At 55.4% G+C, this 17,427-nt stretch overlaps 1 protein-coding gene across 1 annotated transcript; it reads right to left on the bottom strand.

Moving 5' to 3' along the window:
* Nucleotides 1-245: 245 nt before the first annotated feature.
* Nucleotides 246-16,132, bottom strand: ANKRD13B (ankyrin repeat domain 13B). Its single transcript, XM_054572973.1, has 15 exons — nucleotides 16,019-16,132; nucleotides 6,484-6,619; nucleotides 6,267-6,391; nucleotides 6,135-6,180; nucleotides 5,462-5,605; nucleotides 5,184-5,373; nucleotides 5,041-5,107; nucleotides 3,917-3,998; nucleotides 3,091-3,155; nucleotides 2,731-2,861; nucleotides 2,450-2,607; nucleotides 2,173-2,325; nucleotides 1,923-2,086; nucleotides 1,768-1,844; nucleotides 246-1,270 (listed from the first exon to the last, which is right to left on the bottom strand). The coding sequence occupies exons 1-15, from the start codon at nucleotides 16,130-16,132 to the stop codon at nucleotides 1,051-1,053; spliced, it is 1,872 nt and encodes a 623-aa protein (XP_054428948.1). The 3' UTR covers nucleotides 246-1,050.
* Nucleotides 16,133-17,427: the final 1,295 nt, after the last annotated feature.

Here is a 17,427-nt window from a genome sequence, read left to right as displayed (position 1 = left end):
CATCCATCCCTTTTGTGTCCCTTCTGAACCTCCCTGGCTGGGCCAGGATGGCCAGTCAGGGAGAACTCGGACAAGGGTGTGTTGCGGGCCCCCTGCCCCTGGCGGGGTCTGTGCTTCTCTGGGTGGGTGGGGCGGGGCAGGGGAGAGCCGGGGGTTAGCACCATTGGATGAAGGGTTTTAGAATCGGCCCCTGGGTGGGGGCAAGTGGGACGCACAACCACAGAGGGCTAGCAGCAGCTGGTGGGAAGGGGTGGGGGAGGGTGCCAGGGCACTGGGCAAGCCCTCTCGGTGCCCAGTCTAGTGTAGGGCCTAGTGCTTGCCCCAGCCCGACATGCCCTCTCACTTGCCAGGACAGCACGTGGGAGTCAGGCCTTGCCCAGGTCTGGGGGGGCCAACTTGGGGACCCTCCCTGATCACAAAAACATGTCTGGGGAAGGGGTCTCCAACCTCTGGCCGCTCAAATTGAAGCTGGGACCACCCTGAGACCTGGGAGGGGTGTAAGGGCTGGGGGAGCCGGGCACCCCGCTAAGTGCACTTGACGCTGAAATGCCGGGGTGGGGGAGGGGCCGGGCCCGTGACGTGCCGGTTTGTGTCTGGAACAAAGCAGCAACACAGCACGTGGGGAGCTCAGCTGCCCTCCAGGGGTGAAGAGCGGTAATGCAAAGGCTTCACGGGCAGTGTCCTGGAGTGGGGTCAATGAGCAGAAAGTAGGGCGAGCCAGAAGGAGCAAGGGTGCAGACACTGCTCCTCTAGGGACCGGTCTCCCACCCAGGACCGCCTGGCTCAGCCCTTGGACAGGCCTGGGCCCAGGGGAGAGGGCTGGGGGTCAGGACACATTAAAGCAGGGGGACCGAGCGTGCCAGCTGCCTCCAGGGCCCTGGCCCGGAAAGGTACCCCGCGGCCATGCCGAATCCCTCCTCCTCTGGTGAATGGTGCGCCCCTAGACCCCTGAGGAGGTGGCTCTGGTCGCCAGCCACAGTGTGCGTGGGTCGGGCCCCTCTCGCTCTGGGGCGGGGCTCACAGGGCGTGGCCGAAGGCCGGGCAGTGGCACTACTGCTCGGTCAGTGAGAGCCGCAGGATTCGCTCCAGTTCCTCCTCTTCCAGGCGCGCGCGCCGCCGCCGCTCCTCCTGCTCCTGCGCAGACAGCTCCATGGCGAGCCGCAGCTGCTCATCGTAGCTCCGGAACACGCGGCTACCAGGGCTGGGGCTGGGCCGAGGGCTGGGAACCGCTGTGGGGGTCGCGGGCTGGCGCTGTGGCGTGGGCGGGGCACTTCGGGGTTGGGGGGCAAAGAAGACACATCTAGGGCTCTAGGCACAACTGGCAGGGAGCTGGCCGGGAGCCGGTGTGGAGGTCCCAGGCCAGAGCAGACCTGCCACCCTCCAGTCCTGTGTCACCTCCCTGGCTCCCACCCAGTTGCGCCAGATCCCAGCCCCTATAAAGCTCATCCTCCCAGGAGACAGCAGCAAGCGTATGTGGTCATCTTCTGGAACCCTGGTCCTGGCATCCTGTCTCATGAGGGGTCCGGAGGCCACGAGGCCTGGCCCCTGCAACGCAGGCACTTTCTGAGTACTGCTTGCCCACCCCAGAGTTGGGAAAGTGTGTGGTAGAAATCGTCTCAATTCCCGTGCGGCCCCTGGTGAGGGTACCACAGCTTTTCGGGGCCAAGAGGGGCCGCTCAGTGGGCTGTGCCCTCACCTGCTGTGACAAAGTAATGGGATACTCTACTTGGGGTGGGTAGGTGTCTCCAAATCCTGGGGGGCACTGACCTGTCCTGGCGGCGACGCTCGAAGGACATGGGGTGAGTGCCCGGCTTGCTGTTGGTTAGTGCCTCCCAGATGGTGACCTGGAGGGAGAGGGCGTGGGCCTGTTGGCTATGGCAGCACCGCAGTTAGGTGGCCCGTTGTGTCCACGGGGGACACACCTGGTCATACTCACTGCCCGCCTCAAGCAGGCTCTGCTGGATGGCAAACTGCAGAAGGTCGTCATCATCATCGCGGGTCGCCGGCTCCCGCTGGCCACCCAGCACACTGTAGCCTCTCGGGGCCTCGAACAAGGTCGGGGAGATCTCGCACCCGCGGCAGGAGGCTGAGGGCAGACTCAGGTCAGAGTGGCTCCCCAGGGAGGGGCAGCGAGGGCTCCGGTGAGTAGGTGAGGCGGGGGACAGGGCTCACTTGTGGAACTGGAGCTGCTGACACTGGAGGAGTCGCTGCCTGGGGAAGGGGTCTCACTGCTGGGGCTGCCTCGCACCAAAGGCACTGGCTCGTCACAGCCATTGAGGTTCCCGAAGGTGATGCGGGCATTCAGGATGTGAAAGATGGGGATTTCTGAGGATGAGGAAACCATCAGGTGCCACCACCCACCCCTTCACACCTTAGCCCCCCTCACTCTTTACCTCCTCTAAGCCCCCCCCACAACAGCAGCCATGGGAAAATGGGGGTGGTGTCTCACCAATCTTGACAGGGAAGCCAGGAGGCAGGCGCAGGGTAATGAAATCCCGGAGCTTGGCAAAAAGCGCGTTGCTGACAGCCATGAGGTCAATGATGGGGGCTACCTGCTCACACAGGGACAGGGGATGCTCCTCACACAGCCACAGCTTGGCCTTGAACCTGCCCCCCCAGGGATCCCAAGGCATGAGGGACATTGTAGAAGCAATGGCCTCCCAGAACCTTCTGAAACCCCTGCCCCATCCTGCCCTGCCCACCCTCCCCAACACCAGCGGGGGACCTCACTTCTGTGTCTTGGTGGTCAGTTCCATGGGGCGGCCCATGTCACGGTTGCCAAGCTCAAAGTTGGGGTTGAAGTACTCTTCTGCGGTGATGGCAGTGGGGTTGGCTTGGCTCAGAGTCTGAGTGATCAGGGTCTGCACCACATGGGGAGGGGCCCATGAGCCCTTCTCAGGCCCTGATGCCAGGCCAGCCATTTGGTATTACAGGCCCCAGAGCTGTCCCCCCTGCCACTGGGGAGCCGACATGGTCTTGGGTACTGTGGAAAAGAGGCCCACAGGCCATGCTAAGCAGGACACCTCCCGGGCCTTCTCCTGAGACATATCCATACCCTTCCACCCAGGGACACTCCTGGCACACACTCACCCCATTTTGGGGGCCCCCATGCTGCTCAGCAATTCCCAGAAAGGACTGCAGGGGTGTCTTGCAACCTATAAGAAATGTGCCACCTTAGAGGACATTGCAGCCCTCAGAAGTGACAGCACCCAAGATCTAGGGGGCTGGTTCCTAGGGGGCAGGCAGACTGCTAATCCACACCATACATCTAGGCACCTTCATCTGAAAGTGACTGAGGATACATCTGTGGCAGGGGCCAGGACCACCACAAGTATACCTGGAATAAAAAGTAGGCCTGGGGCTCAGGAGAAACTTCCAAAAGTGTCTCTCTCCAGGCTGATGACACTGGACAAAAATACCTGCTTTTGGTGAGCAGTTTCGGGGTATGCCTGTGCATGTGCGTGTTTTCTCTCAGGCACTTCCATATTCATTTGTTCGCCTGTGAGGTAGGAATTAGGTCTCTCTACTTTAGACCGACTAAATGATGCCCAGAAAGGCAGGTGAAGTATCAGCGGGCACAGAGAATTGGCGGCGGGGCCCCCCGGAATTCTGCCTAGAGCATGTCCCACCAGAATGGCCATCACAGAGCATACATGGCATCTCTCTCTATTCCCAAATCCAGTGCAGACATTAGTAATCAATTCGTTCCCATTGAACCCAAATGTGGCTTTAGAGTCACCTTGGCAGCACTCCAGGCAGCCACTACCAGTGATTAGGACGTGGCACTTGAATTGAAAACTACTTGCCTAAATAAATGATACTGGTTTTTGCTGGCATGTCAGAGGGAATACTGATGGAGGTGCTCATGTGGAAAGGGGTTCCTCACACCTCCTCCCATGTGCCTCTGCCTCATTACCTTTGACCTTGCCCTTGTGCTGTTCTGAAAGATGCTCTGTCCGTGTCCGGGTGATGAGTTCCACATTGGATGCCCCATATACCTGGGGAAAGATGAAGAAAGGGCTCAAAGACAACTCTGGTACCCCTACCCCCGCCCCCAAAGGCTTTCTGAACACTTCCGGCAAGGACGGGTCCGGGACAGGGGAGGAGATACTGTTTGCTCCAAATCCCCAGGCCTTTGGGCAAATAAATATATGATGTCATTCATTCATTTTTATTCAATCAACAAACATTTTGTGAGGAGCCTTTTTATGCCAGGCACTGAGGCAGGTATCAGGAGTGCAGTGGCGAACCAGCATGGCCAGGCATGATCCCTAACCTCTTGAGTCTCACAATTTGGTTGAAGAGACAAGAAAATGGACAGTTATAACAGAGTGGGCTAGAAACATGCTCTACTGTGGGGAGCACAGGACCGTGGGAACAAAAAGCAGACTTTGACCCAGCCTACAGAACCAGGGAAGCTTTGGGGAGGAAGCAATGCAAACCCTGCAGCATCTCTGAGTCCCTTCATTCAGCAGTGGCACCTGGTGGGTGATGTGAGGGTCCCAGAGTAACCAACACAGTCTTCTTGAGGGTATAGGCCTGGCTTTGGGGTTAGGCAGCCAGGGTCTGAACCTCGGCTGTCACTTAGTGTTGTGCGACCTCATATATAGGTCATTTAACCACCCCAAGCCTCCATTTGCTCTTCATAAAATGGGCCAATATCCTACTTCAAAGAGTTGTTGTGAAGATTAAATGGGATACCATGGAAAGGGTTCAGTAAACATCTGTAAAATGGGAATAATAAGAGCACCAACCCAACAGAGTTGTGAGGATTAAATGAGCACATGTGTATATATGTCTGTGTGATATATACGCATATATGCATGTGTGTGCATGTGTATATATACATACATATAAAATGTCAGACCAGTGACTTGAACATGAATATAATAAGTGCTCGATAGATCTGGCCATTCTCATCAGTTGCCTCAGTCCAGTGCCCTTCCCCCAGTGCTGCGTGGCCTCTGCTCCTCCGAGGCCGAGAGGCTCCCTGCAGGCAAAGGTGTGGTGGGGCCTGGCGCCAGGGAGCAATGGCCTCACCTTGGCCTCGTACCCATTCACCATTTCAGTCTTCTCACTGCGCCAGCCCAGGATGCCCGTCTTGTTCCTGAGGAAGCAGAGCGGTCCGGGTGAGGGGCACCCCAGCAGGCTTGCTTCAGGCTGCCAAGACCATGCCCACTCACCTCTCAAAGGAGATGTTCTTGGTATCAAGCTGCGTGGTGACAACAGGCGCAGTGAGCCGGCTCAGCACCTGCTCTTCAGTGGGCTGGGCAGCAGCCAGCAGCAGCTCACGGTCCTGTCCGGCTAGTGCCAGAGTCTCCGTGTACACTACCCGGCGGTCATGGTCAATCTCCATGACCACAGCACTTGTATCTGCCAGCCATGGAATGGCACAGAGGTCAGGGGTGGCATGGGGCTGTCTTCCACCTCCCCGCCCTGCCTCACCTCCCACCTGCCTGACCTTGGCCCCTGAAGACGAAGCTGCGGTTCCCTCGCTGCCACGTCATGTGGTCGAAGCCCAGGAGTGTGGTGTCTACCCGCAAGTTCTGCCCACTCTTCCACACTTTGTAGGTGTCACTAGGGCAGATCTTGGACACTAGGGGCACTAGGTGGAAGGGAAGGTCAGAGGTGGCTTGGATTTGCCTGACCCACCCAACCTGGGCCACTTTAGGGCAGGGGGGTCAGGGGTGTGGCCAGGAAAGGGTAAGGGAACTGGTAGGAGATAAGGCATTCCCCCAACTCCCCCATCTGTTAATTTATTCATTCAACCTTTTACCCAATCTTCCAACAAATATTTATGCAACACGTACTGTGTGCCAGGCACTATTCCCGTCCCTGGGATACAACACTGAACAAGAGAGAATCCTCCCCTCTTGGAGCTTACCTTCCAGCAAGGAGTGACAGATCACAAACAAATGAGCACAGCATTACAAAGTGAAGGAAATAATAATAACGGAATTGAGACAGTGCCTGAGGCAGTGTGTAAAGGCCTAGCTGGTGGCATTGAGCTGAGAACCAAAAGATGAGGAGCCACAGTAAGAGCAAAGGGATGAGCGCTCTAGGCAGGGGAGCAGCAAATGCAAAAGCCCTGAGGCCCAGAGCGGCCCACAGAGGCCCACGTTGGCCCCTCTTACCCCAGCTAGTGAATTCCCACTTCATCTCCACGTAGAAGTCCTGGGCCTGGAGGATGACAAGGAGAGTGGCTAAGTCTGCGCTACAGACGGGGTTCAAGGGCTACAGCAGGGAGGCTGGAGGCCAGCCCTCACCTTGCGCAGCTTCTCCAGGAGCACGGGGATGCCTGCCAGCCGCTTCACCACCCGCTGGTAGTCCCGGTACCGCAGCACCAGCTGCACCAGCTCCAGGTCCCGTGTACTCACAGCCTCCTGAAGCACTGGGGGAGGCAGAGGCAATATCACAGGGCAGGCGAGGGGAGGGTGCTGCGGGAACTCTGGCTGCGGGGCTGGGGTGAGCAGGGGTGCCCACCTGTCCAGCCGCTGCGATTCTCCCTGCCCACATCTGCACCATGGGCCAGGAGCACACGGGCACACTCGAGGTGCCCCAGTGTGGTGGCCAGGTGCAGGGGAGTCCGCCCACGGGGATCCAGTTGCTCGATGTCCACCTGGAGAGGGAGGTGAAGACATAGCCCTGGTCACCGCTGAAGCAGCCCATCGGAGCCCAGTCACCTCCGAGCAGGCAGCGACCACCTGGCTGCCCTGCCTTGCCCATCTCACAGGGCGATGGAAAAGACAGACAATCAGAAGGGGTCAGGTGCGTGGGGAGGGGCTTGTGGGACAGGGCACAGCGAGAAAGGGAGGACCTCCCTCCCTCCCTGCTCACCTAAGTCCCCTAACTGGGTCTCCTCCACCATGGCCCAGTGGGCTGCCCACAAAGAGTAAGCCTGGGGCTGACAGGTGGTCTGGAGAGGCTGCTGACCAAGGAGGACAGCTGGGGAAGGACCTGTCCTCGGGGCCCGGCACCACCTTCAGAAGGGGCCACCAACTTAGATCGTTGACATTAGCCCTGGGTGAGGTTTAGCAAACAGTTGCAGTAATACATTCTAGGAATGAAAGACTGTGTTCAGGGTACAACTCCAAACCCATGTCCTGTGCCTGTGGGACACTCTGTATTAACATTTTTATAAATCCTGTTATTGTTTTGTGAATAGCATAATTATACTGCATGAGACTTTGGTTGAGTGATAAAAGCATACTTTGTTAAACATAAATATTTATATTTCAGGAGTCTAGGACTTCTAATTAGATACAGTGAACTGACCACATGCATGTAACTCCTCCTCCCCTTCCCACAACTTTATTAAAATGCCATTAAAAGGCTTCTGCTACAGCCATGATAAGGTAACTGAAATCACTCTCCTGCTATACATAGAGAAAACTACTTCTTCAAAACACATAAAATAACTGTTTTCAGACATTAGACAACAAGGACTGTGGTCCTTGAAGTAAGAGATACAAACAGGGTGGGCCCTACAGTCTCCTGGATTTCTACCTGGAAAAATATTCCAGGCTGTAATTCAGGGAAGGGAATCCCCAGCAGAGCACGGCAATCTTACTCAGGAGTTGAGGAGGCAGAGACAGGAGTTCAGGGAAGCCAATGGAGCTAGCAGTTGCCGGGCAGAGTTCCAGGAAGGAGTAAGCTATGCAACAAAAGAGCTCCAGAAATCTGGACGGGGTCCCTTTGAGTCTTTGCTGACTTCATATGGGGAGAGTGAAACTTAACAAGACCAGGAAGAAAAGGAGCAATAAGTTGATAAATTCTCTGAGCTCACCCAGGGCAGGGAGACATCCAGCACCAACCTGCTATAGAGTCATTACTGTTTACCCAGGGAGGGAGACCAGAAAAGGGTTATGCCTTACTTAGTAGTAGGGCTAAACTATCTCTACAGAAAAGTTTCAGCCAATTAAACAAAGATTAAAAGTAAGTTTAAGAGGATCAAACTGATTTGCAAGTAACTTAACTTAGTCTGCCAGAAGAAAGCCTAATAGGAAGACCACAAAATCCAGATGTTTAACATCATAATACTTAAAATGTCTGGCATCCAGTTAAAAATTGCTAGATATGCAAGGAAGTAGGATAATATAACCCATAATTAAGAGAAATATCATTTAATAGAAACATATTCAGAAGTAATAAAGATGATGAATTACTCATTATACTCAAGAATTTAAAGAAAAACATGAACACAACATACTTGGGGAAAGAAATGGGAGATAACAAGAACAGTATCTGAAATGAGAAATTCACTGGGTAAAATTAACAGTAGATTAGATACTACAGAATAAAAAATCCATGAACTTGAAGACACAGCAATAGAACTATACAAACTACAGCACAGAGGAGAAAAAAAGTACTGAAAAACGTCCAAAGAGCCTCAGAGATCTGTGAGGCACTATAAGGTATTCTAACATATGTGTAATTGGAGTACCAAAGGATAGAATAAGGAAGTGGGGTAAATAAGACGCATTTAAAGAAATAATAACCAAAAATTTTCCAAATTTGATTTTTTAAAAACTACTATAGTGGGTTGAATGGTGGTGCTTTCTGCGCCCCCTTCCCGGCCAATATATATGTCTACATCCTAACCCCCATAATCTATGAATGTGGCCTTATTCAGAAAAAGGGTCTTTGCAGATATAATTAAGTTAAAGCTCTCCAGAAGAAATCAGCCTGGATTATCCAGGCAGGCCCTAAATCCAATGACATGTCTCTGTTCGATACACAAAGCAAAGATATATGGAGAGAAGTTACACGTGAAGATGGAAGCAGAGACTGCAATTATGCAGCTAGAAGCCAAGGGAAGCTTAGAGCTACGAGAAGCTGGAAGAGGAAGAATCCCCCAGAGAGCTTTTGGAGGGGGAGGGATCCTGACTGACAGCTTCGGCTGGAATTTCCAAACTCAGAAATTATGAGGGAATAAATTTTTGTTTTAACCCAACCAGCCTATGATAATTTGCTGCGGAAACTAACATAATGGTAAACCCACAGAATCAAGCAAATGAATGAATCCCAAAACAAACATCAAGAAAACTACACCCCCCCCCCAAAAAAAAGAGAAAGAAAACTACACCAAGGCCCATCAAAATCAAATGCTGAAAACTGGCAATAAAAAAGAAATCTTAGAAGCATTTTGAAAAATGAGACACACTATAGGAGACATTACATACTTCTCATCAGAAACCGTGCAAGCTAGTAGGCAAAAGTACAAAATCTTTAATGTCCTAAGGAAAAAAATGTCAAACTAGGATTTGATATCCTGTAAAAAAAATCCTTCAAAAATAAAGGGGAAATAGTTTTGTAGACAAACAAAAGCTAAGAGAATTTGTCACCAGAAGACGCTCAAGAAGTGTTAAAGTTATTCAGTGGAAAGGCAAAGATACCAGATGGGAACTTGGATCAATACAAAGAAGTGAAGAGTGCACCCCAAATGGTAAATTTGTGACTAAGTATAAGACAGTCAATAAAATATTTAAAACCCACAAGAATAAAGAGAAGAGATGTCAGCAGATGAGAAATTTCAACACATCTTTAGAACATGGAAAGTGGCTTGGGTCTCACTGATGCATTAGAGGGTACCAAGCCAAGCATTCAGAAGGAACCCCAGGGAGTGGAGAGCCAGGTCCCCCCCTAGCATCCCTGGAAGGTGCAGAACATGCGGGCAGTGGAAAGAGCAGAGGTGGAAGTGAGTCTCAGAGGTGAATTCTGGGGATGCTGGTTAACACTGAAAACCCCTGGCCCCGTCTGAAATCTTGTCATGACGGCAGATACCCCTCTTCCCCTCCACAGGATGCCAGGAGTTTATTCTCTGTAGAAACTGAGCCTGAGATGCAGTGGACTCAGAAATATTGGCCTGAGGATGAGGTCATGGTGCCGAAAACTGGGGAGCAGTGAAAGTCCAGTTCCTTCCCTGCCTCAGGCCCAGACCCCACCTGCAGCCAGACAGTCCCATCCACCCTCTGCAGGAGAATGGAGAAGCTAGAGGCACCAAAGAACTCTGGGCACAGAGAGCTAGGAATCCTACAGTAAGCAGGCAGCCTGCCACCCAATCATCTGACAGTAGCACTCACACATCAGTAAGCTCCACAGCCCCATTCTTAAATAGGCCCCAATGGCCAGGGATGACTGGACATTTGAGGAAAGCTGCCAACATAAAAGGGACCAAAACATGCAAATGGATTCTAAAAACCCAGAGGAAATTGTCAATGCAGGAAACAGAAGAAACTTTTTTGGAGGAAAACAGTAATTTGCTTTTTCAGAAAAATATGAAAAGATCATCGTAGTCACGGAACAGAATGGGGCACCCTGGCCTCCCATGACTTCTCTCCTCTGCTCTCTGCACCTCAGCCGCTCTGGGCAGCTGCGCCTGCCCCAGTTCTCCCACGACAGGGAACAGTGCCTCAATTCACTCCCTTTCCAGGTGAAAAAGCTTCGGAACTGCCTTTATCTTTTCCTTTTCCCCCACCTTCCATATCTAATCCATCAGCAAAACCTGGCCTTATAGGCTCTACCTTCAAAACACGCGCAGGGGCTCCTCAGTTTCATCACCTCAGGCTTCCGGCCTGGATGAGGCACCCCATCTCCCTCCTGGGGGCCTCTTCACTGCTCCCTAGCCGGTTGCAGCTACCGCCATCCCGCGAACTGTCCTCCAGGTCCTTGGGCTCCAAACCTGCCCGTGGCTTCCCACCCACGAGCCCTGAACGCCTCCTTGAGCGCATGCGCTCTCCCACCTCTCCTCCGAACTCCCCTCGCACACACCGGCCTGCCCTGCCACCAACCTCTCCCAGACGGCACTTCAATCAAGCTGCGGCTCGAATGTCGCCTCCTTAGGAAGGCCTGCCCTGACAACCCATCTTAAATGACAGGTGCTATTTATCGAGTGATTGTCTCTTACCCTGCCTTAGTTCTCTTTCAACATTAAATCGCTCGTTTGTCTTTTCCTTGTCTCCCTCACCTAGACTGTAAGCCCCACAAAGGGAGGGTCCCTCTCTGTTTTGCTCAATGCTGGATTCCTCGGTCCCTGGGCAGCACCTGGCACATAACTGGCGCTTAATAAATATTTGTTAAACAAATGCATAGGTGACTATATCTAAAGGATATGAGGAAGGGAAAGCAATAAAGCATAAAATAAACTACAAAATAGTCGTAGAAGTAGGTTGTTTACTCTTATGGAGGTAAATAACAAAATGGCCTAAAGAACCCAAAGGAGTCGCCTCTGGGGCGTGAGGTCCAGAAGGGGAGAGGGAGGCGAGGACTGCTGCTCTCCACTACAAGCCTTTAGCGACAGTTAAATATTTTAAAACGTGAGTATAAATTCCTTTATCAAAAAGAAAGCATTTTAAATGATTGGTATAATTTGTATAACCCTGTGTTGGCATTTCTTCATGTTTAAATATACTAGGAGCCTCAACCAAAAAAAGGTGTACCTGGCCCCTGTGACCCCAGAGTTGTGACCGTGAGATGTGAGTGGCCCTCCTGCTGCTCCTCCCCACAGGCTCCCAGAGGAAGGGGACACTGGCCAGCTTTGCCCATCGTGGTTTGGGCTGGGCCCCTCGGGGTCCTGCCCTGGGTGGGGTCCTGAGCCCTGGGCAGGGGTGGTGGAGGACCCGCATACCCTGAGCTGGCCAGGGCCAGCAGGAGGCCTTCGCATGGGGCTGCCGCTGAGCCATCCCACCAGCCCTGCCCCAGCTGCTGCTGCTGCTGCTGCTGCTAACAAGGCCCCAGGGAGCTGGCAGGGCACCCTGCCCGGCCTCAAGGCTCCAGACGCTGCCTGCCACCCACTCCCCAGGCACCTCAGCTCCAGGCTCCAGAGAGAGGCTCGCGCTGCCCGCAAGGCAGGGGTGCCCCTCCCCACCCCCACTCCTCAGGGACTCTACCCACAACCCTCCTCAGGGTCACCAGGGCACAGCTGTTTTCCAGGGCCAACATGGGTGCTGCTTATAACCAGCCAGTCCCCAAAAAAGCTCCCCCCGCCCCGCCGGCCTGCCCAAAGCAGGGCCCACACTGGAAGTGGCACCTTGCCCTTGAGCCAGGTGGGAGAATTCATTAATTTCCTCAGCAAAGGCCTGCAGCTATTTAATTGCTGGAATGAAAAGGTTTCCCATGAAACCCAACACCTAGCCCTCCCCAGCAGGAGAATGGAAACTCTGCGACCCAGAAGGCCTCAGCTGGAGTCAAAAGCAGGGGTCCCTCCAGCTGAAGAGCTTGGGCTCCCTGAGTGGCCCCCAGCTTCCGTTCAGGCACACACCCACAGGCACACACACGCACACACGCGCAGACTGTAAGGACACACACTCATACTGCCTCTGCCTCCATACTCACAGTGTGTGTGCAGCCAAAGTGTGAAAGCACATGCGTGCCCAGCTGCCCTCTGGCCCTGCAGGTGTCTACTCATGTATAACAGACGTGATGGTCGCCAGCATATTTGCACGTGCACACCCCTCACACCCACATACACTAGCAGCATATGTTTTCAAACTTATTTAGCATTATCAGAATCCTTTTGTTGGGTGAAATCTTACACTGAATGCAGAGGCCAAACACCAGTGCCAGAGAAGGGAGAGCGGCCCAGAGCATGAGGCCTTGCCTGCTCAGCCTTTGCCTCTCCTCCAGCCCCAGGGGACAGCTGGAGTCTGGTGTGGTCACTGCTTCTCAGCTCTCTCACCCAGCCATGAGGTGTAGGGACAGGTATGCCTGAGTCATTCAAGGGGGAAGGAGGCAAGATGCTTCAAGCTGAGTTAACGCAGGTGGGGGTGGCACCTGCTAACTCTCACTCCACCCTGCCTCCTCCATCCTGTCCCGCGCACTCCCTCCCCTCAACCCAGACACATTGATTTTTGGTTTCTGGGGTTTGTGGCTCCCTCCCCTGAGCTTCCCAACTTACCAGCTGTGGTAATGGCCCGCACCCACCCGAACTGCTTACTTTAGCGGGGATCACAGGTGCTCTTAAACACCACAGGTCTGTTGGGTGGGGCAGCCTCTGTCTGAATATCCAGGGGACCCGCAATCCCATTTTGCTGCTTCTAGGCCAGAAGGAGGAGCCGGAGAAAGCAAGAAGACAGGCCGAGGTGAAGGCAGCCCCAGGGAGAGAGATGTTTCCCTAGGACCACAGCCTGGCCCCCCCCAGGGTGCCTGTCGCCAGGGGAAGGATCCTGCTCCCCTTGGCCCTGCCACAGGGAGCTGTATAACCTAACCTCTACCTCTCACCCCCAGGGAACACCAGAACCAGGGCCATGGCCAGCTGGCAGTGCCAACTCAGGGCTTTGCCAGCCAAGAGGGAACTGGCACGCCCCCTTCAGATGGTCTACAGCCCCAGCCCCCTCCCAACCTGGCAGGGCACAAATGAGGCAGGAAATGGGACCCCAGCAACCACAAACTGCTGGGTGCTAGCTAGAGGTGGTCATGGACCCTTTCCTCCTCCAAAAAACATCTGCTCAGCACCTCCTATCTCCCTACCACTCCCTGCTTCCAACCCCCAAAAGAGCTGATTGAGGGTGGGGACTGAGCAAAGCCCGTGGACCTGCGCTGAGGCCGGTCATGGCCATCCCCTCCTTGGGCAGACAGCGCTGCTGAGCTTGCCCACAGGAGGGCCTCTGTGGGGCTTTCTTGGAGTGAAGAAGAGGCAGCTATGCCAAGTGAAGACCAGGGAAACCCAGCTAGAGGAAAGCCTGGCTGCTTTCTTTGACAGTTGGTGCCAGGAGAACCAGACGTCAGGGTCCGCCCCCCAGCTGGCTGGAATCCCAGGGGTCTATGGTGGTTTTATGATGTTAGGTGGCTACCCCTAGGCCTGTCCTCTGCAGGAAATGCCTGGATTGGGCACTGTCATCTCTCCCTGGAAGCCTGAGACCCTGGGGACGGAGCAGTGCATATTTGGATGCAAGTGTCATTCTGGGTCAGTCCTGGAGTGAAGATGCAGCCAGGGGCCTCTCCCGCCCAGCCTGACTGGCACTCCCCTTCGTGGTGTGCCCAGAGTGAAGGGCAGCACTGGCCTGATTCCTCTGTGGTCGGACAAGGGTTAACCTCAACCAGTGCCCTATATTCCCCCTGGCCTGGATCAGGGCAACGGTGTTCATTTCAAGGAGACACTAACTCACCCAGGTAGGGTAGGGGGTGGGGCAGCGGGAGAGTGGGGATGGGTGAACCTGGTGCTGGTTTCTGTGACAGCCCAAGGGGAGGAAAAGAGGGACACACTCAGCAGCCCCAAACCACCCTGCCTGCTGCAGATTCCAGTGCTCACCACCCCAGCCTTGCCCCAGTGCGATGGCTGCTGACCTGAGCACTATGCATCAGAGCGGCCAGGGTGAAAGAGCCTCCCCTTCTAGAGCATTTTGCCTCTGTCCGGCCTCTTCAAGAAGAAGACCATCCAGCCTTCCAGCAACTACCCCTCTAACAATCCTTCAGTCCACCACCATCCCATCAGAAGTCCCTCTCAGACGTGCCTTAAGCCCCTCCAACTGTAACCTCTATCAGCGACTTTCTTTTTTTGCCCTCAGGGGACGAAAGCAGAGAAGCGCCAGAAGAGACTGGACTGTCCAAGTCTCAGTACCCTGAACATTACACTGTACTCCCCTGCTAACTCCTGCATCACCAGAATGGAGGTCTCCTTGAAGGCAAAGTTTGTTCATCTTTGTTCCCCAGGACCTACCACTCTGAGCTCACTTCCCTTACCAGGCCTCTATGGCTGAAAAACACTTCCTTGATGATGGACAAATATAGATACGGTCTGAGAAGCAACTTGGAGCATCCTTGTGTAAGCAGAGGTAGAATGGATGTGGATACCCCAACCAGCCCAGAGGCTTGGAGGCTCAAGTCACCCCAACATTTCCTGGAACTGCTGTGCAGAGATGGCGCTGTGCTGGCCTGGAGGACCCGGTGGTAAACTTCAGAGACACACTTTGACCCTCACCTGGTTCACTGTCTGGTGATGTTCTCCTCTTCCCTTGGGAAGCAGATAGCTCTTCAGACTAAACTTCCTGTGACTCAGGAAGTGGCCCTCAAAGGGGGCAAATCCTGAGTGAACCACTCCCAGCCCATGATCCCCGAGGTCTTAGACCCCAGCCAAGTCTGCAGGCCTCCACCTGAGGCAACTCGGGGCAGGCTGGGCCCACCTCCTGCTCCTGGAGGGTGAACTGTCCATGCCATGAATGCCTACCTGTGGCCCAGGGACCAAGGGCAGAGTTAGGAACTACCTAGGACCTGTGCCTGCCTTGGTCCTAAAGAGTAGCCAGGAGACCCCATTTTGGGGAGGCCACTTATCCAGCCAAAGCTAGCTGACCCATCCGTTCTCACTGATTAGTAGGAACCAGGGAGCCTGCTGCGAGTGCAGAACCTCAGATCCTTCCTGTGGCCAGTGGCTCCTAGCTTCTTCAGAGCCTAGAAGCCGGGCCCTAGTACCAGAGGACAGGAGAGTGCTTTTCAGCACCTGGACAAGGCCCTCAGGGCTTCCCCAAGAGGGTCTCTCTTTCCGGCTCTGGGGTCTGCGGGATCCAGGGGCTCTGCCCAGTCTGAGAAAACATTAAGCACTCACAGTAAGGTCAGAGGGCACTGGGTGGGGCTGGGATGCCTGGAAGTACACAGCCTATTCTCTCTGATCCGTGACTTATGACATCCCCCCACCTTTCCACTCAGGCCTTGCCCACCTCCGCACATTCACCCGGGAGGTGTCGCTCGTCTGAGTGGGGCGGATTCTCCCACCACATGGAACACAGACTGAGCCGGCAGACCCTCCCCGGAGCCTTCACTGCCCCGACGAGGAGGAGCACAGTATCCCCTACCCCAATCTGACAGGGTCTGGGGCACGTGTGGGGCGCCCGTCCCGGCGGAGGGAAGGGGGCCGGGGCCGCTCCCATCACCCTCTCCCGGTCCACAAGCACAAACGCCGCGGCTCGAACAAAGAAGCGCTGCAAACTCGCCGGGGAGGCGGGACAGCCCGTGCCGCGCCCCCTCCCCACGCCCGGCGGGCGTGCCGGGCCGTAGGGTCCCCGCGGCGCTCCGACGGCGCTCTTACCTGGCCGGTGCGGACCTCTTTCTCCAGCTCCCGGTGACGGTTGTGCCACACCAGGTAGTGCAGCGGATACTTGCCCTCGGGCCCCTTCCTGGCGGAGGCGTTGGCGGGGATCATCGCCTGCTCCTCATGCCGGGGCCGCGGCGCCCGGCCCGGGAGGAGGGACGGCGCCGGAGCCGGGGCCAGAGGCCGTGGGGCAGGGGGCCGGCGCTGTCTGCTCGCAAGGCTGCAGCTCGGGCATGTGCGAGCGGCGCCGGAGGGCGGGGGCGGCGCGCCCGGAGCGAGGCGAGCGGCGCGGGCCGCGGGCGTCCTCGCGAGGCGGCGGCGACGGCGACGGCGGGCGGCGCGAAGAGGCCCCCACCCGACCGGAGAGGAAGCAAGCACTCAGTGGCGCGGCGCGGACTCGCGCCTTGCCTCCCACACCCCCGCACACAAAGACGCCGCTTGGCTGAAGGAGCAGGCGCCCGCAGCGGGCGCGGGGGCGCACGGGGCGCGGAGCCCCGGGGACGCCGCCGCCACCGCAGGGACGCGCTCCCGCAGCCCCTGGCTTCCCGCAGCCGCATAGCCCGGCCCTCAACCCGAGTTGCCGGCGAGGGTTGTGGGGATGCAGGAGAGAGAGGAGGGGGACCTGGGTGCCCCAGGCAGAGCATGTTATAACTCGGCCCCGCGGCATTATGGGGCTTGTAGTCCACCTCGTGGAACTGGAGGTGGCGAGGGGCCGGAGAACGTCCCGCACTGTCCCCCTCATTCCATGAAAGCGTGGGGGAGGGAGTCAGACCTGGCCGAAAAGGAGGTAGCTCCCTGACGCCACGTGGGCTGGGACACAACCCCACCCAGCAGCATTTTGCCTTGCTGGGGAAGAAAGGGGCTACAGGCCTCGCTTCAGCATTGGGAAGGTGTGGCCTTCAGGACTGAGTTTGGGTCCTAGTGGAACGAGAGAAGGCATCCACATTCCCCGAAGAGTGACTGATGGAGGACTCATGAGAAAGGTGAGGGACATTAGTACTAAGGATTATTGGAGCAACCGGGGGGTCTGGCACCTGAATTATTACGTAGGAGTTTTCCCTGCCCTTTTATAAAAGTAAACTCCATCTTCCACACTTGGCATTGGAAAGAGAATGTCCACTAAGACTGGGAGGACAGTCCTCCATCATATACTGTCCTCTGCAAGGACCACAGTGAAGCTGGGCAGAGAAAGCAGCAGGTGGCAGCTCTCTACCCCCACCCCCGTGTGGTCCTCTCAGGAGAGGAAATGATTGATTCCAGAGACTGTCTCCTTCCTGAATAACTCCAGGGCAGAAGGATCCTTACAGAAGGGTCCCTGCAGATGCTGTGGTAAAAGTGGGTTTGGCCTCTACGGCCACCTATTGCAAGGGCAGGAAGGACCTAGACGCTTGGTCCAGCCCATGAAA

The sequence above is a fragment of the Pteronotus mesoamericanus genome, unplaced genomic scaffold (genome assembly GCF_021234165.1).
Source record: "Pteronotus mesoamericanus isolate MK-2021 breed Mesoamerican mustached bat unplaced genomic scaffold, CSHL_Meso_final contig_246, whole genome shotgun sequence".
In the NCBI taxonomy this organism is placed as follows: Eukaryota; Metazoa; Chordata; class Mammalia; order Chiroptera; family Mormoopidae; genus Pteronotus; species Pteronotus mesoamericanus.
The sequence above is the reverse complement of the archived record's forward strand: the minus strand, read 5'-3'. Positions and strand labels throughout refer to the sequence as shown.

Excerpts from the sequence above, each read along its gene's own strand:
- ANKRD13B (XM_054572973.1), bottom strand. The coding sequence starts at position 16,132 with ATGATCCCCGCCAACGCCTCCGCCAGGAAGGGGCCCGAGGGCAAGTAT. Across the intron at positions 6,392-6,483 it reads GAATCGCAGCGGCTGGACAG|TGCTTCAGGAGGCTGTGAGT; the intron begins GTGGGCACCCCT and ends TGCCTCCCCCAG. Across the intron at positions 2,608-2,730 it reads CTGACCACCAAGACACAGAA|GTTCAAGGCCAAGCTGTGGC; the intron begins GTGAGGTCCCCC and ends CTGGGGGGGCAG.